The 21,205-nt window shown below is 35.6% G+C and overlaps 1 protein-coding gene across 3 annotated transcripts in view; it reads right to left on the reverse strand.

Moving 5' to 3' along the window:
• Positions 1–21,205, reverse strand: part of LOC142341425 (uncharacterized) — a 60,013-nt gene that overhangs the window by 23,508 nt on the left and 15,300 nt on the right. For 2 of the 3 annotated variants that reach the window (XM_075392356.1, XM_075392358.1), the window contains 7 exons: positions 18,057–18,161; positions 16,770–17,312; positions 13,487–13,575; positions 12,849–13,020; positions 11,443–11,549; positions 6,151–6,217; positions 1,157–2,148 (listed from right to left, as the gene is read on the reverse strand). In XM_075392356.1, coding sequence (XP_075248471.1) covers positions 1,157–2,148; positions 6,151–6,217; positions 11,443–11,549; positions 12,849–13,020; positions 13,487–13,575; positions 16,770–17,312; positions 18,057–18,161 — 2,075 coding nt within the window. The remainder of the gene's footprint in view (positions 1–1,156; positions 2,149–6,150; positions 6,218–11,442; positions 11,550–12,848; positions 13,021–13,486; positions 13,576–16,769; positions 17,313–18,056; positions 18,162–21,205) is intronic. The other variant, XM_075392357.1, reaches the window with a different exon arrangement.

Raw genomic sequence — 21,205 nt, forward strand, 5'->3', positions numbered from 1 at the left:
TTGATTAGAGAAAATTTTCACACCTCAACTTTTCGTTCTCTTGAAAGACGCGGTATGAACAAAAAACCACTCTTTTTGCTCCTTTTTTTAAGTTCTGTTAGGCACCCAAACCACTTTCCTACTTCAAAATTCAATCAATCGATCAATTCATTCAATCAAGAAAATGATTAAAACATAACCAACTAAACGTCTGAAGAATTGCTCTCGAACGACTAGTGGAAGCTCTAAATGAATTGGAGCCTGCTTCAGTCGGGGAGAGAGGGAGCCTAAATGGGACTAACAAGTTCAATAGTGGGCTTCAAATAACCACATTAGAGGTTAACATATACCACTATTAAGATTTAAAGTATAAAATGGCACCAGTTTCGGCGCACTTTTCATTTGACTTTTAGTATTAAATTGCCACCAATTGAGCTCAGCTGCTTGAAATTGTGATTGAGAGAGAATTTTAGATCACGCGAAACGCAAAAAGTCAAGGGCGTAAAAGTCACTCGAAAAGTCAAAATTTTCAAGCAAAAATTTTGCATAACAGAGACACACACACGTTTACAATAATTGCTATGAACTTCGTTCAAGAGCAATTAAAAAGACATTTCTCTCATACTCCTCTTCGAGTCGTAAGAAAAGGACAGCGCCCCAATACAATTCAAATTCTTTGAATTGTAAAGGAGAGCGCCTAAATAATAGCCGTTGAGAGGCTGACGGTGGCTATTAATAAACAGCTTTAAATTCTTTAGGAAAGCAACTAAACATACAAAAATGAAGTCAAGCGTGAAAAGTTGCTTGAAAAGCCGTTGTACGTAAAAAAGGCCGAGAAAATTTGTCAAACGATTTGAGACGAACTTTCCAAAAGTTCGTCTTGATAATGTCTTCAAACGCTGTAGCTTTGGACGAATCTAGAAAATTTTTACCTTTGGAAAAACCTAAAAATTAGGTGAGTAGGTTTGTGGCCCGACGAACAAAAGTATCCACTCTGCTTTTTAATTCTAAACAAAATCGTTTTCTGTAGCTAAAAACCACAGTATTCAATGGCCCATGAAGAGCCATTCTTTTCAGTTAATCCCTCTAATTAACCAGGAAACAGTGGAGCTGATCCAATTTCCACACAGGTAGACAGAAACATTTACTCAATTCCCAGCGTTTAACTGCAACTTACTCGCTAAGTTCTTTTCATACGCAGCCATGGCTAGGTTGAACTGATCCGTAGTCATGTAATTACCCAGTTCTACACTCTGCTTCTCTTGTTCTTGCCCGGCTGTCTTTTGACCGGTTAAAAGAATTTGCTCTTTAAGTAATTCCACATTCAGGTTGCTCTTTTTAATCTCTTCTGACAGCTGATCAATTGTTAGTTTCATTTTTGAGACTTTATCTTCATAAGCCTTTAATTGGGACATATTGTGGCTGATATTAGCAGAAAGCTCTTCAGCAATTGAACAGCAATTCTTAAGCCCCGCGTTATTAGCCTCTAGCAGTGCTAAGCGTTCTTCTAACTTTTCTAGGCCCTGGCTTTGTCTCTCGGAAGCTTGTGCAAATTTTTGAGTGTCAAGTTCAGCCAATGCAGTGATCGTTAAAAGTTGTTGTTCAAACTTGGAGATATTGGCTCCAATCTGGTGCAGTAATTCCCGTTTTAGCTGCTGGCTCGAGGCATCTGTTAACACTTTCAAGTCTGCTTCCATTTGCTTAAAGTTAAGCTGCGAACTCTCAATGTTTCGCCTCAGTTGGAGCGTTAACTGCTCAGCTGTGTTTTGCAATTTAGCGTCAGACAAAGCCAGTGAAGCGTGTTCCCTCTCCAAAACCTCTAGACTCCTGGCAAATTGGTCTATCTTGGATTGTGTACTCAATATATCTTGCTGCAGACTATCCGAGGAGTAAGGCACTTGTAATATCTCCGGGCGCTTCCCGGCCGCCTGGCTTGTTTTGCCACTTTGTAGTTCCAGTTTGTAAAGCTCAGACTGGAGCTTTTCAATGCGCGAAAACAAATCCCCTTCCTGCCCACTGTTCACGTCTACCCCCGCTTTTGTCATCTCGGCGGAATTAAGTCCACCGACGCCACCACCTCCACCTACGCCACTCTCTACAGACCCATGGACAAACTGTTGTTGTTGTTGCGGTTGCTGCTCTTTCGCAGTTGCTCTCTCGCTCCAAGAGCTAAAACAGCCGTCACTGCTCAAACATACAAGAAAATTAAGCCTCAACTAGAACAACAACTAGGTACTAGGTACATGTGTCTGAGGAATAAACACAATCAGCACTTAATCCTAACCCCCAAGTCATTGCAACAATTGCATTTGCACTTGACATGAAAGATTTAGCTCAATCAGCTGTGAAATGCAATCTCCAGCCACCGTTCACTAATCAATTTATCAGGTTCAAACTGTGAGCCTAATTTGTTTTGAAATGAGAAATAAAACTTAATTTGCCATTCTAGTCAATCTATATATCGTTCTTGTCAACTGCAATTAATTCTGCAGTTTGTGAGTAATAAAAATTAATAGAGGAGAAATTGAAGTAAGTGGCCCAATAAAGGATACGCCCAAAGTTTTCACTTTAATTATTTCGGATTAAACTAATTTTTTTTTGGAGAAATTAAAGAGTTTTACAACTAGCAACGATTTCAAAGATTTATGACTAGCAACGATGAAAACTTTGCTATAGCTAATGCAGCCGCAGCCTCATTTGAAAAACATCATTATGAACGTTATACACATTATAAACCGTAGTTTCGGAGCTCTCCAATTGTAAAATACAAACTCTTAGGAAAAACAAAATTAATTCTGAAACCAAATATAAACCTAATTACTCAAAGATAGAATCTTCAATCAAGGCTGCAAGCTATCGAATTGAGTTCATGAATTGTGATACGCAAACAACCTCAATCCTTGTAAACAACAATCCTATTCAAGCATGAGAACATGAGGACTCATGTAATCGCTAGTTGTTCTGGCCCACATTAGTGGGGGAGGAACTATATACTCAACTGGGTTTTTTTTTGTTCAGACAATTTTGGCCGATCGATATAATCATCGTAGAGAGTTGTGAGTGGTATCATTAGAAAACCCTTCCAGCTTAAAAAGATATTTTCAATTTTCGCTTTTCTTATCGGGGCTTAAAGTTTTGTGAATATTAGACGTAATTCAGCTGTTCACATTGTTTATTCACAATTTCGGTATTTTTGACCAAATTTTTGTCAATTTTGCTAAAGTATGTTAAAATTGTTAAATGTAGAATTATTGATTTCATCGCTAAAAATAGAGCAGGGTTGCTGAACTGCTCGATCCGAGTTTTTTGGCTAAATTTTTCAAAATTCAGACATTTTTCGCCGAAATGAGACGAAATTTGCTTCTTTTAGCACCCTTGCTTTAAATTTGCCAGATGTAGACACCTTAAAACTGCGGCCATATTCTTCTCAAGACCGAAAAAGAGCTAGTTTTACTCCCGCTGGCTTTAGGAGTCTTCTGGAGTTATGGTTTTGCCAGCCTTTTGCAAATTTAAACTCCATAATTATAAAAAATGCGTTATTCATTTTTGTTTAAATAATAATCTATTTCCCAACCAATTGAGCAATTGAGAGTTTTGTTAGACGCGCAGCAATACCTGGGCTGATCTTGATCTCAACAAGGATCCTTACGATAGAAAAGTATTTAGATTTTAATTGGACGCGACATTTTTTCTCAAAATATTTCCGCAAGGTAAATGTTTTTTATGCAGATTACTGACAAGAATTTTAAGTCAGGGCTCAATTAATGACAGATAATATTTACAATAAACGAGGCCCAACGAGATTATAGTATGGTTTCAGAGTTAAGCTCAAGGCTTTTATGGCTGACCAATTGTTTTCGTAAAAGTTTTATGACTTCTTGAATTTTGCTTTCTTTGTTTTTTTGCAGCCCAATGACTTAGTGTCACCAATCAAAGATTATGTTAGCTTTCCAGGAGGTATAATGAACCTAGACAACTCCTTCAGTTGATATCTAATGTCTGTTACGACTTTGAATATATTTGTTTTAAAATATCGGTGATTTTTTGAACGTTCCAATTATTTTATCTTATTTCTCGGAACTTCGAGCGCAATCTCAGTAAAAACAGGCGGAAACCGCTTTTCTGTGTCTCATAAATTAATGTTGGTAATGGTTTTTATTCAACTACTGGTTCCCTTGTTTTGATACTACGCGTTTTCTTTTTATTTTTGAGCATAATCGCATATTTTATGAGATAATTTCATTGTGTTGTCCAATATTCACATTTTTGACAACACCAATTGAAGGAGAGCATAAAATGTAAAATGCACAGCGTTGGAAAAAGGCGTATCTGGATATGTTAACTGTTTTTGTTGAGTAGTTCATACTTTTTGGGCTGAGACACAGTTATCTCGCAAAATTTTGTGGAGTTTTTTGTTTTTGACAGTGTTTGTCTTTCTTTTTGTTGTTGTAAGCCATAAAACTGATAACGAAAGGTCTCAATTATTTCCCCAGGGCTTATATCGCAAAAGCTGGTTAAAGATTTCAGTTTATAGCTATTTGTTTTAATTGCTTTCAAATTGAACTTTGGAAATTTTTTTCAACTGTCTCGTTTTTGCTTTCAATTTCGTCGCCAACTGACTAACTCACTAATTAGAATTCGCAATTTAATTTGTTGATTCAGACATTTTTTTTCGCGGTTGGTTATACACTGTCGCAGATTGCTAAATTTGTTTCATAAAAAGTTTTGAGATTTCTATAAGGTACAATTTTTGGGTTTCTTTTTGTTGTCGTGTCTACGTAGTCCTTTTATAAGGAAGACTCGTTAATGTTAAGATGAGTAGAAAGCATTGATTTACAGTTCTTGCAGGTAACATATTATAATTATAATGCCTTGGCTTCTAAAGTTTTGGCTTCTTTGTATTTGTTGTTATTTTGTGGGGTAGTGACTTAATCTCATTATTAACAGGCCCAATTGGCTTCCTGGGGTGTTAAAACCTAATCCATCGCTTTTTGATGAAATCTTAAGACTGTTATGACTTGAAAATATTGTTTTCAAAAAAATATTTGGGTTTTTTGAGCTTTGTCATTTTTTAACTAGTTATTAGGTCGGTTTATAGCTCAGTTTCTATAAGCACAGGTCACAACCCGTTTCCAGTGAGCTATAGTTTAATCTTTATAACAGCTTAAGCTTCAAACATTTGCTTCTCGGCTTTGTTACTACTGTTACTGCGAGATTTCTTAAAATGTTTTGAGATTTTTTATATGTTTGTACATTTTAAAGGATTTGTTTTCTTTTATAATTTATAACGATAATCGTTCGTCCCATTGGCTTTGAACTTTTGTGCAATTGAACATTGGATAATGACATGTCTCAATTGCTTCCAATGGAGATATAAATGAATATTTTGTGATTTCAGTTGATATCTAATGACATTAGTAACTGTGTTGTGTAACGTAATGTTGAATTTCTTTGCTCTTTTTGTCGACCTGTTAACTAGTCGCATTGAGGAAAGGTCCCATATCTTTTCTAATGAAGTAAAGGTTAAGTTGTTTTGTTTAGGTTTTTTCTGACGCGAGTTTGATTTTATGATTTCTTTTATTATATACATCGAGTTTTGGTCGCAAACGTTTGATTTTTGAATTTTATTTTTGTCCTTACTAGTTGTCCTATTATCAACAACTTTCATTGGCCCTCTAGCGTGGCATTATTGTATTCCATTGGTTGTTTTTTGAACGATATGTATGTTTTTGAAAGTTTTCTATCTCTTCATCATTTGGTAGCCAATTAAATCAAGAATGTGGATAAACGCGGTCGGAACATTATGTGCGTACGCACATTACCGAGCCTCCTTGTTTTGTCTGGGGTCAAAAGAGCAAATTAATTTCTTCTCCCGACGGTCGAATTTGACCAATCATTGTTGATATTTTACACCCTAGTAACGGTGTATGATAAGAGTAATCATACTAGTCTTGTTAGACGATGCAAACCACTGTCAGTTCAAAAACACAGTTAATTCCCGCAAGACACAGACATCAAAAATGTTCATGGGTGTAGTGGTGGAGTTATAGAAAGGCCTTAATACAATAAATTGCTGATCTGAAGATCATAATTACACTGCAAATCATTTGCTTGATGGGGTTTTTCACGATCTACTGGTTGAGCCATAAACTTGACCGAAAATTGGTTTACCTGTGTTGAGTCTCTGAATGAAGTGATGGGAAGACAAATCTTGAACCAACACCAATACAACGGAAGACTGAAACATCCTTTATTAAGAATTTAATAGAAAATAAATGATAACTGAATCTAAGCAATAATTTTTGTTTTAATTCAAATAAGCAATTATACCGGACACAAAAACAAGCAGGAAAAAAAGTACATTGTTAAAAGTATATTTTTCCTATGCTTAAAAGTATATTTTTCCAAGATTTATTAGTGCCGTTGCAACTTCAAAAAATAGCCGGCAAATTTCCGGAAAATAGCCGTCGTTGACCCGCTTGACGCACATGGGGATTGAAACAGAAGAAAAAAAATTGACATAATTGACAGAAAAAGGGATCTTTTCCGTTTGTGCCCCCACGTACGTTATGCTCCCCCAGGTACAGAGCACATGCCAATTCATATTGAATCATTATGTTAAAAGATAGCACGTGCTTCTGAGGATTGCAAATAATATGCACTCATTAAGCTGGGGGGGCACAAACGGAAAAGATGCGAAAAAAAGAAATTGACAGAATTTTTAATAAGTGTCGAAGTGTTCATATTTTGTGCACAAACACTGCATATTCGTTTAGGTGCTAACATTACACTTAATTCAGCTTGAAAACTGATCCAAGCAGCACAATTCCTGAAATACAATATAAAGAATTGAATGAAAAACTGGGAACTAATGTACCTGACCAGCAGCTCAAATGAACAATCACAGCCAAAAAGACAAAATCTCAGATGTTGAGAAACTAGAAGAGTCAAAAAATCATTGCTAAAGCTCTTGAAGATTTTACGCTGAAGGCCAAATATGATAGAATTCAACATACTCATTAACTCACGCACAAGCCTTGAAAGTGGTTTATTTTCCACCAAAGGTACGAAACTTGACAAACGCTTCAAACGCTTCAAAATAACCGGAAAGAGAAAAATTTAAAGTTTAAATTTCGTATAAAATTTAATGTCTCTGAAGATCAGCCATGTAACCCATCTGCAAGACTTAAAAACGTTTCCTTGGGCACTAAAGATTGTTAAAATTAGGAAATTACGAAAAATTTGAAAACTATTGCAAATTTTAATAAAACTTTGCTAACATTCGTGATATTGATACCATCAGAACCATTTCATTATCTCCAGAGACTATCCCTATTCCAATCGTTAAATAATTTCAAGGGCTCATAAAGATCCATCAGCTTTGAACAAGATAATAATGTTTAGAGAAATTGAAAAAAAAACGAGAAATTGAAAGTTCAGAAATTGAAAAATTCTTTTAAAAAAAATGGCTCAAATTCGTGACATTAAAATCTTGAAAAATATTCTGTTACCACTACAAATTATTCAATAACCTAATATCAAACCTTAGAGGAGGTTTCATGCCTCCTGGGGCTAGAAAAGCTTGAATGACAAAAAAAATTTAAAATTTGAAAAAAGTTTTATCCAAAAATAGCTAAAATTCATGATGTTTAAAACCATTCCCTTACCACTAATAACAATGCAGTAACTATTATCAAACTGTAAAGGAGTTTCATCGACACCTAGGACTAAAAAAACTTCAAAAAATTTAATGACAAAAAAACCCCAAAAAAATGTAAAAATTAGTATAAATTTGCGTGTTTAAGTTTGGAGTGCCAAAACTTGTGGCTCTTAAAATGGTCACAAAAAGTAATTATGTCTACCAAAAAAACCTTTATCAACTTTTACAAACCTCAATTTTAGACTGCTCTATCAAAAAATTTGAAACATGACAAAAAACGCGAAAACTTGCAACATTTTGGGCTCAAAAAGTTTCACCAATGTAAGCACTTAAAGGACTGCTAAATCCGGCTACGAGCCTCTAATGAACTTCATGCCAGCTGAGCTTTGATTCTTTATCCCGTTTTGAATGCTCAGTCATGAAAAAAGGGGTGAAAACATCTTACAAAAGAAGACAGAGTACCAATACAATCCAATTCTTGGATTGTAAAATATAGCAGGACAAGTCCCGACATACAATTCAACGAAATTTCAATGACTAAATAAAAAATGACCCAGAAAGGACAATGATTGGATTAGGAAAACCATTTAAAAAAAATCAGATCCAAAAACAATTAAAACAGTAAAAAAAACAATGTCAAAATACCGCATATGGTCAAAAACCCACTAGCGAGAAAACAAAATTTTGATCGAACAACATTCTCTCATTCTACTTTAAAATTAAAACAAAGAACTTTCACGCCGCAAAACCACTCGCTTTCTCGCTCTGCTTTCTGTTTCGGCGTGAACAAAATCAACACTCCAATTTGAATTTAAAAATGATGAAAAAGAGCGAACAAATCGTAAAGCGACAGCCCATCAATACAGTTCAAATTCTTTGAATTGTAAAAAGTAGAGCGCCTAAACAATAGCCTTCGAGAGTCTGACGGCGGCTATTAATTAGTTCACAAGTTTTTTGATTAATCTTAGGTTTAAACTTTCGTGCTCTTAAACACCGTTTGTTTGAATTTCAACTATTGTTCTAATAATTTGGCAAGCGAAAATTCGTTTTGAAGATATTTTCAACAAGTCGATTCAGCAATGTGCGTTAGCACAACGTTCCAACCCAGCATTTGCCAAACAAGGTTTAAAAAGAATAAATGTTTCACCTAGATGCATTTCTACAGAAGTTTAAGTTGTTCAGCAAATACGAGCGATCTGACAAACCACGATATAATCGATCCAAAAAAATCTAACATTACAAAATATAAACAGTAGACTTCCTGAAAACAGCCAACAATGATTCCCTCAATCCCAATTAGGAATGACAGAACAAAAAAAACTGATTGGTTTACAAAGAATATACATTTTAAAAGTGCGAGCAGCTGTTTTGATTGAATTTTGGAGTGAGAGATACTCCTCTTTCGTAATGAGAGGATACAAAGCTTAGTATTATAGCCAAATGACATTAAACAAGGTAACTAAAAATCAATGAGATTAAGTTACAAGAAGCTGGACTCGAAAACTGTGCTATATGGGTAAATCCCGTTTCTATTGTTAATTCCGTTTTCTGATACTGACTCGGTACATTTTAGATTGCTTTGCTGGGTAACTGTTGATCAGAGCACTTTCAACACGAGAGAAGAGTAACACTAGCCCAGAGAAGTGAAGTGAAACGAGCCCAGAGAAGTCAAAACGATTTCGTGCAGTGCAAAATGTCGCAAAAGCGGCAAAAAGAGGTTAAGAAGAGAACTTCAGTTTTTACTTTAGTAAAAACAGCGCAGCTCCATCAAGTATTCTTAAAGATAATTCAATAACTTTTCTGTTTGTAAAGTGACAAGATACGGCGCATAGTGAATAAAAAAAGAAAATTGAAAATAAAAAACTCATTTAAAACAGCAAAACAGGACATTTCAATTATTTTTGTATGAACATGCCCATTAAACGTTCGACTGTTTTTTCCTAATAACAAAAAATGCTTCAAAGTCAGCAAACGATTCGGAGAAAAAATTCGAAAATGTACATAATAGAAGAAATAGGCAGAAATATTCAAATATACAGAAAACCTATACAAAGACTCAACTATACAAATTGTGGCTTCATTTGTATTACCTTTATTTAACAGAAACAAAATCAGATTTTTATCAATGAAAATATAGCCGAAAGTTTGCCAGAAAATAGCTCCGATAGCTTCGTATACCTCAGAAAATATGAGGAAAAGACAAAGAGAAACTTCAGTTTTTACTAATTACTGGGATGTTATATTTTGATACATAATTTGTATTACTTATTGCTGTTTATATTTGCTGCTCCCAAATAACCTTCATATAGAAATTCATACTCTCAGAAGAAATTGTCTCCCTCCATTAAAGTAAGCAAAAGTCCATTTGAGAGCGAGGATGTCATTTTCGTGGGTGAGGTAAGTCTCGCCGGACCAAAAACTTATTCACGCAAATAGGCAAAACACTTGCTAAGCTATCGCGGCTATTAAAAATGAAAATGTCTCACCACCGATTATTTCAGTTTTAGGACGGCTTTTATAATCAACCCAGCCAACTAATATCCGATTTGTTCTCAAACGACAAGAGTTGTAGCTAGTAGCTTAAACTACTAGGCCAGCTCACTAGGAGAGAGCAAGGGGAAGTCTCAGAGCACCAGTAATTCGTAGAATTAGAGCCCATGACTCAAAAGCTCAGAGCTATGCAGATACGTAATGCTATCGGGCTTCAACAGTTTATCCAGTTTTGCATGACAAGTCAATTCACTCAAGCGAGCGAAAGAACATTAAAAAGCTACTAGGCAAAAATCTTGCGTCAAAAAGACACTCTTGCATCAGAAAAGACAATGAATTAATGATACCACTTATATCTCTCCACAAAATATATCGATTGCCCAAAATTGGCTTAACAAGAAACTCTTGAGCTGGCATAAAGAACCTAGTCCGATTTCATGGAGACTTTGGAACAATACGGTCTCCTTCGGTAAAATGTGTGATGGTATAAAACACGATACAAAAATAAATATTACCACACGGTTGTTATCGCCGCCGTGAAGTTATCAAACTCCGAGGCGAAGCCAATGTGCTATGATAACTTCGAGGGCGATAACAACCGTGTGGTAATTTTTTAATCAACACCTGTTGCGTTCATGTTTGTTTTTTAGACTACAAATTTATCAAACTGTTTCCATCATTAGACTACGCGTTTATCACCACTCTTTTATCGCCACTGTTTACTTAGTAACAGTGGCGATAAACGAGTGTGATAAACTCGTAGTCTAATGCCGAAGTGTTTTTCTAGTGTCGATCGGGCATTAAAATTTATTACACTGGCAGTTTATTTAACTGCTATTATCGTAACAGGTGTTGATTAAACTTAATTAGCTATCGCTGATGTAGATGTCGACGTAGTAACCATTCATTACAAAAACTCAGGAATTTTTATGAAAAGAGTTATAGGGATCTATCTCCGGGTCATTACCATTATAGCCCCCCCCCCCCCCCCCCCCCAGCTTAGTGATCAGAAAATCAATAGACTCTCATCATGGTAAACATACCATAATTGGGGGCTATTTCGTTGGGGGCTGCAATGGAAAAGACTCTTTCGTTCTCCCTGGTTGAATTTTGACCCTATAAAATTGCTATTTCAATACCTTTGTAATGGTATACGTTGACACTAACGGCCAGTTCGTACTCTTATTAGGAATTGCAAGTCATTTTCAGTGCAAAAATAAGCATTTATTCGTTCACTCACGACAATAAAATTTGAATTTTTGGATGAAACATGGGAAATGAATTATATCCAACAATAATAGCATAGCACTCACGATATAGTCCTAGCAGAAGTAGGACCAGCCAAATGAGGGCAAACAAAGACCAATACACTATGTCACTGAGATCACGAACATATTCCCTCACACGTTCCAGCAACAACCTGTAAAAAACAATAATAATCTATTTAAGAACTTCCTTTTCAATTACTTATTCCAAATACCTTTTCAAATACTGATTTACTTCATTCAGTTCAATTTCATTAAGATTTCAAACTAAATTTACAGTTTTTTGAGCTCATTTGAACGTTTTCGCCTATTAGTTTATAGGCTCTTTTCCTTTGTGCCCCCAGCCCCCCCCCCCCCCCCAGCTTAGTGGTTGCATATCATTTGCACCCCCAAACGCACGTGCGATATTTTCAAATAATGAATTACACGTGCTCTGTAACTGGGGCGAGGGGGGGGGGGCAAAACGTACGGGGGGGGGGGGGCACAAACGGAAAAGATCCAGTTTATATTAAAACCATCCTCGGGTTGAACATGATCATCTTTAGGCGAATACTTTGCTATCAACGATAGCTACAGCTATTCTGTTGGCTAGCGCCTTTTCTATACTGGTATTTAAAAATAAAACACTCATGTGCAAATTTTAAAATGCCGAAAGTCTGCAGTGCCAGAAGTTAAAAAGCGAGAAGTTCTTATATACATAGCCAGAAGTTTGACTTCCATAAATTTATCGTCATTTTAAAACATGCACGTTTCGTGTTTTGAGCAAAACCTATACTTGAAACGGCAGAGTATCTTCTTTTCGATTGCAACAATAGAATGTCGGAAACTAAGGACGCAGGCCAAATAAGGAAGTACAACAGGAGACCCTTTTGATCAGTGTCAAAACCCACCGCTGAAGAGGTTGATAAGAAGACGCTTAAGGGATCTATTTTGTTTTGCCCCCCCCCAGCTTAGTGAGCATAATTTTTTTATGACCCCCAGGCGCACGTACAATTTTCTTACATAGTAACGCGCTATATAACAATATATAATTTGTAACTGGGGGTCGTAAAAAACACGGGGGGGGGGGGGAGGACAGAATAGATCCCGCTTAAGAAATCGCAAAACGGCGAGTACTACAGCAAGTCGTCCTAATAGGGGCAGATTTTGAAATTGAAAATAGAAACACATTTTTCATCAATACGAGGCCATTCATCAGTAGAATGCTTGCCCAGAAGTCAGAGTCGCTCAGATCCAAGTTTTGTAAAATTAACGAACACTATAAAGCCTTTTAGAAAAGCACAAAACCAAAAACACCGACAAATTCGCTTCGCATCAACACCAAATCAAACATTTCTCCAAAAACATCAAGAAGCTTACACTGTCGGATACCAATATCAACAAGCAAAAATCTAATATAAACTTTTTGCCACTTTAAAAACCATTTAAGCAAAAAAAATTGGTATAAAAACTACCTGGATTGGAAAAATGATTGATGAGTAGTTTGGCTATTGGCACTGTTGATCTGCTGTTGTTGTTGTGGAATGGGTGAGAGAAGGGCACTTATTCTCTTGGATCGTCTGGTCGGAGTCATCTGCTCTAGATTGGATTGTCTCGTGCGATTCCTTCGCTTTGCGACAGTCTCTACTGAAACAGACAAAATTTGTTTTTAAAACGGCCAAAACGTACCAAAAATAAAGCCGCTAAAATAGCTACCGCTGACTCCCCTTAGTGTACATCGGCATTGAAACAGACAAGGTAGAAATTGAGAGAATTTTTTCAAAGTGTCAAAAAGTGTTCTAACTGTGTCCAGTTTCAGGCAGATTACACAAATATACTTTATTCGGCTTCTATTTATAGCTATCTTTCTAACTACCGATCTAAAAGCATTGATCTAAAAAAATCTCGTGGATTGCAGTTTAGGATAAGAGCCTACAATTTTGTTTTGCCATTTTTAACAGAAATATAGCTCACCAAAATCAATATCGCTCATTTGAACTCTAACTTTAGTGCTCAAATAGAGGAATAACCATATTGCGTCTAATCAAAAAGGGTGATAATCTCAGAAAAACGTATAAGTATCTTAAGCAGCAGGATAAGAGAGAGAACAAACCATTTGGCGATGACATAGCTTGGGGTTGTAGAGCCACCTGTTGCCTATTGTGCCCACGCCACCAACGAGTTAAACGCTCCTTAAGGTACCTAAAAGCAACCATAGTTACGGAGACAATTGCATATAACAAGACTTATCTGAGACATGATTTGACCCAAATAAAATAACATAGCTGGCAGATTGCCAGAAAATAGCCGCAATAGATTCGTAGATCGGCAGTCTAAAAAAACAGTAAAAAAGACAGACAAAAAAAAATTGTCTTTTCATTGAAGGCTGATCTGTTATATTTTGATTAAAAATCTGTATAAGTTATTGCTGCCTCTATTAGCTGATCTCTAATAACCTACATTTAGAGTGACACACACCCATTTGACCTTATCTCTTTGAATTAAAGTAAATAAAAGTCAATTTCAAAGTGAGGAAGTCATTTTTGAGAGTGAGGTAAGTCAAGTGTGACCAAAAATTTAATCACGCGAATGAATAAAAAAAACACGCTCCACTAAGAGCGAAAAATGACGTCACGCATGCAATTCGGTTGAAATTGCATGAACGAATGAACAAAAAGTGGCTGTGACGTCATATGGTCGTAACAAAAATCATGACGACGAAATAAAAAAAAACCAAGAGAAGGCCAATAATAGCCCCAGCTATCGCTGTGCGGCTATTAATAAACATCTCTTTTAATATACTTCCTACCGATTGCCTAAAAAAATCTTCACTTAAGATCTCTTGGTTAATTTGGTTCTTTTTAATAATCCCATCTCGTTTGTCTGGGATCCACTCAAATTTAAAATCTATTGACAAAACGCTAATTTGTACGAAAAAAAAATCATTTGACCTCAATGATATCAAATAATCGCGAACCTTTCATTATGGAAAAAAGTGGAAACCAATCATTTTTCAAGCTTTTCTGTTTGGTTTTAAATTCAGTTTTCAGCAGAAAAACATTGTTCCATCGACGAACTAATTTCAAAATCACAATTTTATCAGCAATTGACATGTGAGGATTTTAAGCACTTAGTAAATTGGAGAAAAAACAGCCAGCAGACTTGCGTGCCGTAGAATTTAAACATACAGGTACGTATTTGAGTTGCCAAATGTTGCGATATCGCTTACAACTCAAGTTCATTCCACAGAAAAATTCTATTAGTGGCATTCAATGCACATACAACTTTCTTATACTCTAAACTGATTTTAAATAAACCTCAGTTGTAAAGTGCAAAAGATATTTTGGTGATTGAGGGAAGTAACGCATGATCAAAATCTAATCAAACAAACGCCCTAAACGCACTAGTTAGAAAGTAAAAATAGCGTCAAGTGCATAGCTGTTGTTAATGAGAGGAACGAGTCAATAAAAAAAATTGACTGTTCTATTGAAAAAAAGTGTGAAACGAAAACGAGCTCCAGCCCATTTAGGAAACTAACAGGAACTACGGTTCGAAAAATCTTCATTGACTAAACAAAAAAGTAAACCTCGAAATGCGTCGGAATGGGCTGACAGCCACTTAAAACAAATTCTCAAAAATGCTCGAAAAAATCCGTTATCAAATCGTCAAAGGTAAAACATAGCTGGCAGATTGCCACAAAATAGCCGCAATAGCTTTGTAAATCTGCGGTCTCAGAAAACAGTAAAAAAGACAGACCAAAAAAAATCGTCTTTTCATTGAATGCTGATATGTTATATTTTGATTTAAAATCTGTATAAGATATTGCTGCCTCTATTAGCTGCTCTCAAATAAACTTCATTTAGAGTGACACACGCCCATTTCACCTTATCTCTTTGAATTAAAGTAAATAAAAGTCAATTTCAAAATGAAGTCATTTTTGAGAGTGAGGTAGTAAGTCAAGTGAGACCAAAAATTTAATCACGCGAATGAACAAAAAAAAACTCGCTCCACTAATAGCGAAAAATGACGTCACACACGCCTTTCAGTTGAAATTGCATTAACGAATGAACAAAAAGCAGATTTGAAGTGGTTGTGACGTCAGATGGTCGTAACAAAAATCGCGGCGACGAAATAAAAAAAAACCAAGAGAAGGCCAACAATAGCCCCAGCTATCGCTGTGCGGCTTTTTAAAAAAGATAGCCAACAGATTGCCGGAAAATAGCCGCGATAGACGCTTGTGGCCTACCATGAATTGACAGAAATAAGATTGACAGATCCACTACCAGCAGCTTTTTAATAGAGCACTAGACTTCTGAGTCAGATTCGGACAAATTTGCTCTACAAGGAAAAAGCCCTAATGGAGTTTTTTTCAAAATTAATATTCGATAATAAAACTCAAGACTCTATTACTCAGGAATTAGGGCATATAACTTTGGCACTACTTAGATGCACACTTTTGACCTGTAATTAGTAAATGTTCATAAAAATTGAAGTTCCATAAGTGAGTTCAGAAGTCATTTTTTGGGTGAGGTAAGTCACGCAATTAACCTGAGCAGAAATGACGTCACGCACACAAATTTTAACTTCAAAGCAGTAGAAGTCACTGAAAACATCGAAAAAGTTAATTCCAAGAAGTCAGGGTAAGACGAAACAAATATCTGTTAGACGAAGTAAAAAACCTAGCAGGACAAGTCCCGACGTACAATTCAAAGAATTTTCTTTGACTAAACAAAAAAACTAGACCTAGAACGGACTATGAGTGAATTGGGAAAACCATTTCTCAAAAAATCAGATAAAAAAAACAAAAAAAAACAAACTCAATGTCAAAATGCCGCCAGCAAGAACCAAAAACCACTAGCGGCACTAACCACAAAAAAACTAGGCCTAGAATGAACTATGAATGGATTGGGAAAATCATTTAGAGAAAAATCCGATTCAAAAAATTGAAAAAACAGTAAAAACCAAAGTGAAATTGCCGCTTGTGAACAAAAAACCAATAGCGAGAAATCGAATTTTTGTTCAAATACCGTTTTCTCACTCTACTTTAAAATTAGAGCAAAAAAATTTCACGCCGCAAAACCGCTCGTTTTTTTGCTCCATTTCCTGTTTCGGCGTGACCAAAATCACTACTCCAATTTGACTACAGAAATCATGAAAATGTGTGAACAGATCTTTAAAGACAGCGCCCCAATACTATTCAAATTCTTTTAAATGTAAAAAAATTCAAGAAAAGGCCAATAATAGTCCCAAATATCGCTTTGCGACTATTAATAAACTCTGATTACATGACACCGTAGGCCCTCATGACTGGGCGAATTTTGTTGATCTCATTTGAGTATAAGATCCTAATCAATTTGAAAATGCAAAAGTAGTTCTACAAATATCACAAAACTCACTTATGTAGTTCGTTAGCATTTCCAGCTGGTACATTGACCTTGATAGTTGCCATCGGAAGTGCAGACACTGCAGCTGCTGCAGTCGAACCATAAGTCGCCATGTGAGATGTCTCGTCCCAGACTTCTCTCGTGCGACGCTGAAGCTTAGAAGTGCCCATGAACTCTTCATCTCTCCGTTCTCGAGTAGCGAATTGACTCAACTTACTCGTCGATGGAGCGTCTTTCGGGACCGCGTAGTAGTCTTCAAAGTCGTCTGAGCTCACTTCATGTTCAATTGAGTCATTTGAAACTAAACGAGGAACCCGCGCTGCCTTTTCTCTCGCCCAGCTTTTTTGATTCCCTCCAGGTAATCGTGCAGATTGCGGTCGGGGTGGTGAATGGGCTTTATTTGAGTCAGAAGAGAAAATTTCGTCATATCGTGGCGTTCTTTTTGGCTCGTCTGAAGGTCCAGGTCCAGACTGCAGCGACTCGAAAATGGTCAAGGACGTAGATGCAGCAGATAGTCCAGTTTTGCGTTTCAGTTCTCTAGTCTTCATGATTTCTCTGCAACAAAATCAATGTACACTTATTTCAAATCAAGGTAAAAGATGCACAATTTGTCCAGCACTAAAGTCAGATTCCAGTAATAATTATTTACTTAAATAGTTCAAAATAAATAAACATTGTGCACAAACATATATATAAACTACAACGCCAGTTAGCTTTGAATCGGCACTGCCCTGAAATGTTTGGCTTCATTTACGACAATTTTGTTTAAGACGCTATCTCCATGTTCCTTAAGCAAATTCCCCCCGCTTTAGTGGTCAGCCTAAATAGATGAAAAATAAGAAAAAAAAGTCATTAAAGAGCTGTTTCTTTTCTCCGACGATAAAAAAATTTCGTTTTCAATGCCCTATGATATTTTAGTATATATTAAAACTATACCATATTACCAACAACATAAAGGTGAAAGTATTATAAATATGCATATATTTTTTTGAATTGAAAAGTAGTTTACTTTCATAACCAGACGCTTGAAGTTTGCAAGTCAGATATGGTATATCAATTCTATATCTGCAGTACAATAGTTTATTTCAAAATTTAGGTTCCGTATTCTGCTAAACGTAAAAACAACTTCTGAAGTAGCTAATATTTCTTCCGAATGGAACAAGTTTAAATTGCTGGAGCAGATGCTGTTTTAACGTTCTTTTAAGTTTTATTGAGAATTTATTTTCCGTATTTCAGGGGGAAGTACACAGGGGGAAGCGTATTTGCATTTCACTGTGGAACAGTGTAATAATGCCTTACCGCTCTTGTATGTATTTAACTTGGTGTCCATAACCAGTCAGATTTGGCATGTCCACTGGGGCTACCTTGTCCCACTCTCTGGCGAGACGTGTGCTGTACGTTGCTCTAAAAAAACACAGGAATCACCTCAGCATAATGAATAATTCATCAACAACCAAAGTCAAACAAAACAAAACCAGACTATATTTCATAACAAGCAATAGTCAACAAAACGAAAAGCACTAACTTACTGTTTGGCGGATCTAAAAATAATCACTCAAAATATGGTCACTCTTTTTGACACTGACACATAAACCGACTAACGTCGGACAAATTACTCTCGAAGGACAGTCGGTGCAATTTTCTTCAGAGGGGGCGGTATAACCAAGATCAATTTATGCATATGGGTGCAAAAAAATCCGACCAGGTAGAGGTCAAACCCCGACCTCCGGCGTAATAGACTAAAGCATTAGGCACTAGCCCATCGTCCCTGTTGATAGCTTATCTTACAATCACCTTTCTGTTAGCAACAGCTTTAACTGCTGAATAAGCGAAAGTTAAATCGCACAAAAATGAAGAGGTCAAGCGTGAAAAAGTCACACAAAGAGGTCGAATCGAAAAATGTTCTAGAACAACACGGTCAAGTAGAAATTTTGCATAAAAAGACACGTTTACAATAATTGCTTTAAACAGCGTTCTATAGCAATTAAGAAAGTGACTCGATCCCTGTCCGGAAAAAAACAGTCCAAGAGACCTCCAGTCAAACAACTTCTCATATGAATCTAAAACTGACTGCAAAATTATAATATATCAGATTTGCTCTTTACACCAAGGATGTATAACAGCATCACGGTTTAGTTGAATTCACACTTTTGTCAAAAAAGAATAAGCCCTATAATTAAATATTCAATATCTTTAGTTATCTTTAGTTATTTATTTTCAAACAAAAATTAACAACTTAAGTTGACTTTGACAGCAGACGCAATTAAACCCTTGAAGAAGGGTTTGAGGCAAAAATTATCCGAAGAATCTGCTACACTTTGCAGAGCAAGCAATTACCATTGCAGGCATGAAAACAGAGAAAACAGCAAAACGGGAAAAGATCTCTGCAAGCACATACTCCTAGATAGAAACTCTACCAGTTTTGAGAAACTACAAGTGTGATCGGTAGAACTGATGCGCCGGTTTATGGCAACATTTCCGAGCCATACTTATTTGTTTGGTGAGTGACAAACCACTTCATAGCTAAAACGTTGAAAAAAACATGCACGGCTCTCTTTATGAGATCAGATCAAAATGGAATTATTATTATTATTATTATTATTATTATTATTATTATTATTATTATTATTATTATTATTATTACTATTATTACTATTATTATTATTATTATTATTATTATTATTATTATTATTATTAATATTATTATTATTATTATTATTATTATTATTATTATTATTATTATTATTATTATTATTATTATTATTATTATTATTATTATTATTATTATTATTATTATTATTATTATTATTATTATTATTATTATTATTATTATTATTATAATTATAAAGGCCTATCATACACATCAAAAATAATTATTGGGGTGTATCATACATAGTGAATTATTGAGGTCGTATCATACACCGAAATCCTCAAAGTCACTTTTTGAACTGAAAACGTTCAGATGTCTTGTGTGCGCATTTTATCCAAGCCCAAAACAAACCTGCATGCTGAATTTCAGCCCTACACAAAAACTAAAAACCACTAATAATTGACTTCAAAATTTGCTTAGCAAATTTTTAATTATTAAGGGTTTATCATACAAATTTTTGTGAATTGACCACTACAGGCCTGAACTGCCAAGAACTGCTTCACGAATGAAAAAAGTGGCCTATTTTAGAGCTCCTTTCTAAAAAAGGGCTGTTTTTGAACACTTTTGGAAAAAATTATTTTTAACTATTAGGTCGCACTATACAGCCCGATTTTGTAAAAAAAAGTTATTCCCACTTTTCTCAATGCGATAAACTGGACATTCGGCAATCTGTCTCGCGAAACGTAGCTTTTTACTCTAAAATTCGGTCTTTTTTGCTCATGGGTTGGTATACCGAGCGATAAACGCCGTTGCCAAAGCAACATCCCTGTTATATGGATATACAATTCATTTTTCATCAGTAATAATTTTTTCATCTGCGAATTCGGACTCAATGAGTTTTTTGAAGTATTCGTCTCTACTGAACCTCGTTCCCCGGTAGAACCAAACAGAGCCATCCTTCTGAAATGAATCTGTGGCAAACAATCCCCAATTTTTTTATCATAACAAATTTTACAAAAAATTTATCTTGATCTGCATAGAGATATATCTCTACGTCATCTTTGTCCACTTTATCAAAACTCGGCAAATTTTGCTTCTCGTTTCTCTGCTTAGGTTCAATGAGTGAACTGAGCGTAGCAACGGTAATTGAGTTATCCAGTTCATCAAGTAAACACAATTCTTCGAGTGAAATATCAACTATTGTAAAAAATTTCTGAATCAAAATATTTGATTTTGAACTAAAATCAAAAAATTTTGTCAAAACCAGTTCAGTTTAACATCCGAGGATTTGCATTGGAATATATGACCCAAAAATATTGCCAACAACAGGTTTCCTGACTCATAAGGGCGTGCTTCGATCAGAAATCACAATAAAAACTAAATGAATGATGTGTTTTCAACAATAAAAACTCACATAATAACATCGCTACTACCCTACGAACAGGCTGTTTCACGGATTGAAACCCTAAAGCCCAGTAGAAAGCCCTGTTTCGACTTTTGTGGGAATAAATAACAAGTTTTTCACAAAAAAATCACCTCAGACAATTTTTTTGTATGATGCGCCCTTAATAATTTTTTTTTGGTAATATTATTACTGAAAAATTTTGAGCACCTTTGGGGCTCAAATTTTTTTTCTGTCGATGAAATTGCGCCTAATATCCTAATATATGTTCAAAATTTCATTCAAAAAAGTAGTCGGCTCGGGGTTGGCGGAGGGCGTATCATACAATGATATTTTAAAACCGGCCCGGGCGTATCATACATTTTACATTGTATGATACGACCTCAATAATTATCATTATTATTATTATTATTATTATTATTATTATTATTATTATTATTATTATTATTATTATTA

This window comes from Convolutriloba macropyga, chromosome 6, assembly GCF_964194025.1.
Source record: "Convolutriloba macropyga chromosome 6, txConMacr16.3, whole genome shotgun sequence".
Lineage (NCBI taxonomy): Eukaryota > Metazoa > Xenacoelomorpha > Acoela > Convolutidae > Convolutriloba > Convolutriloba macropyga.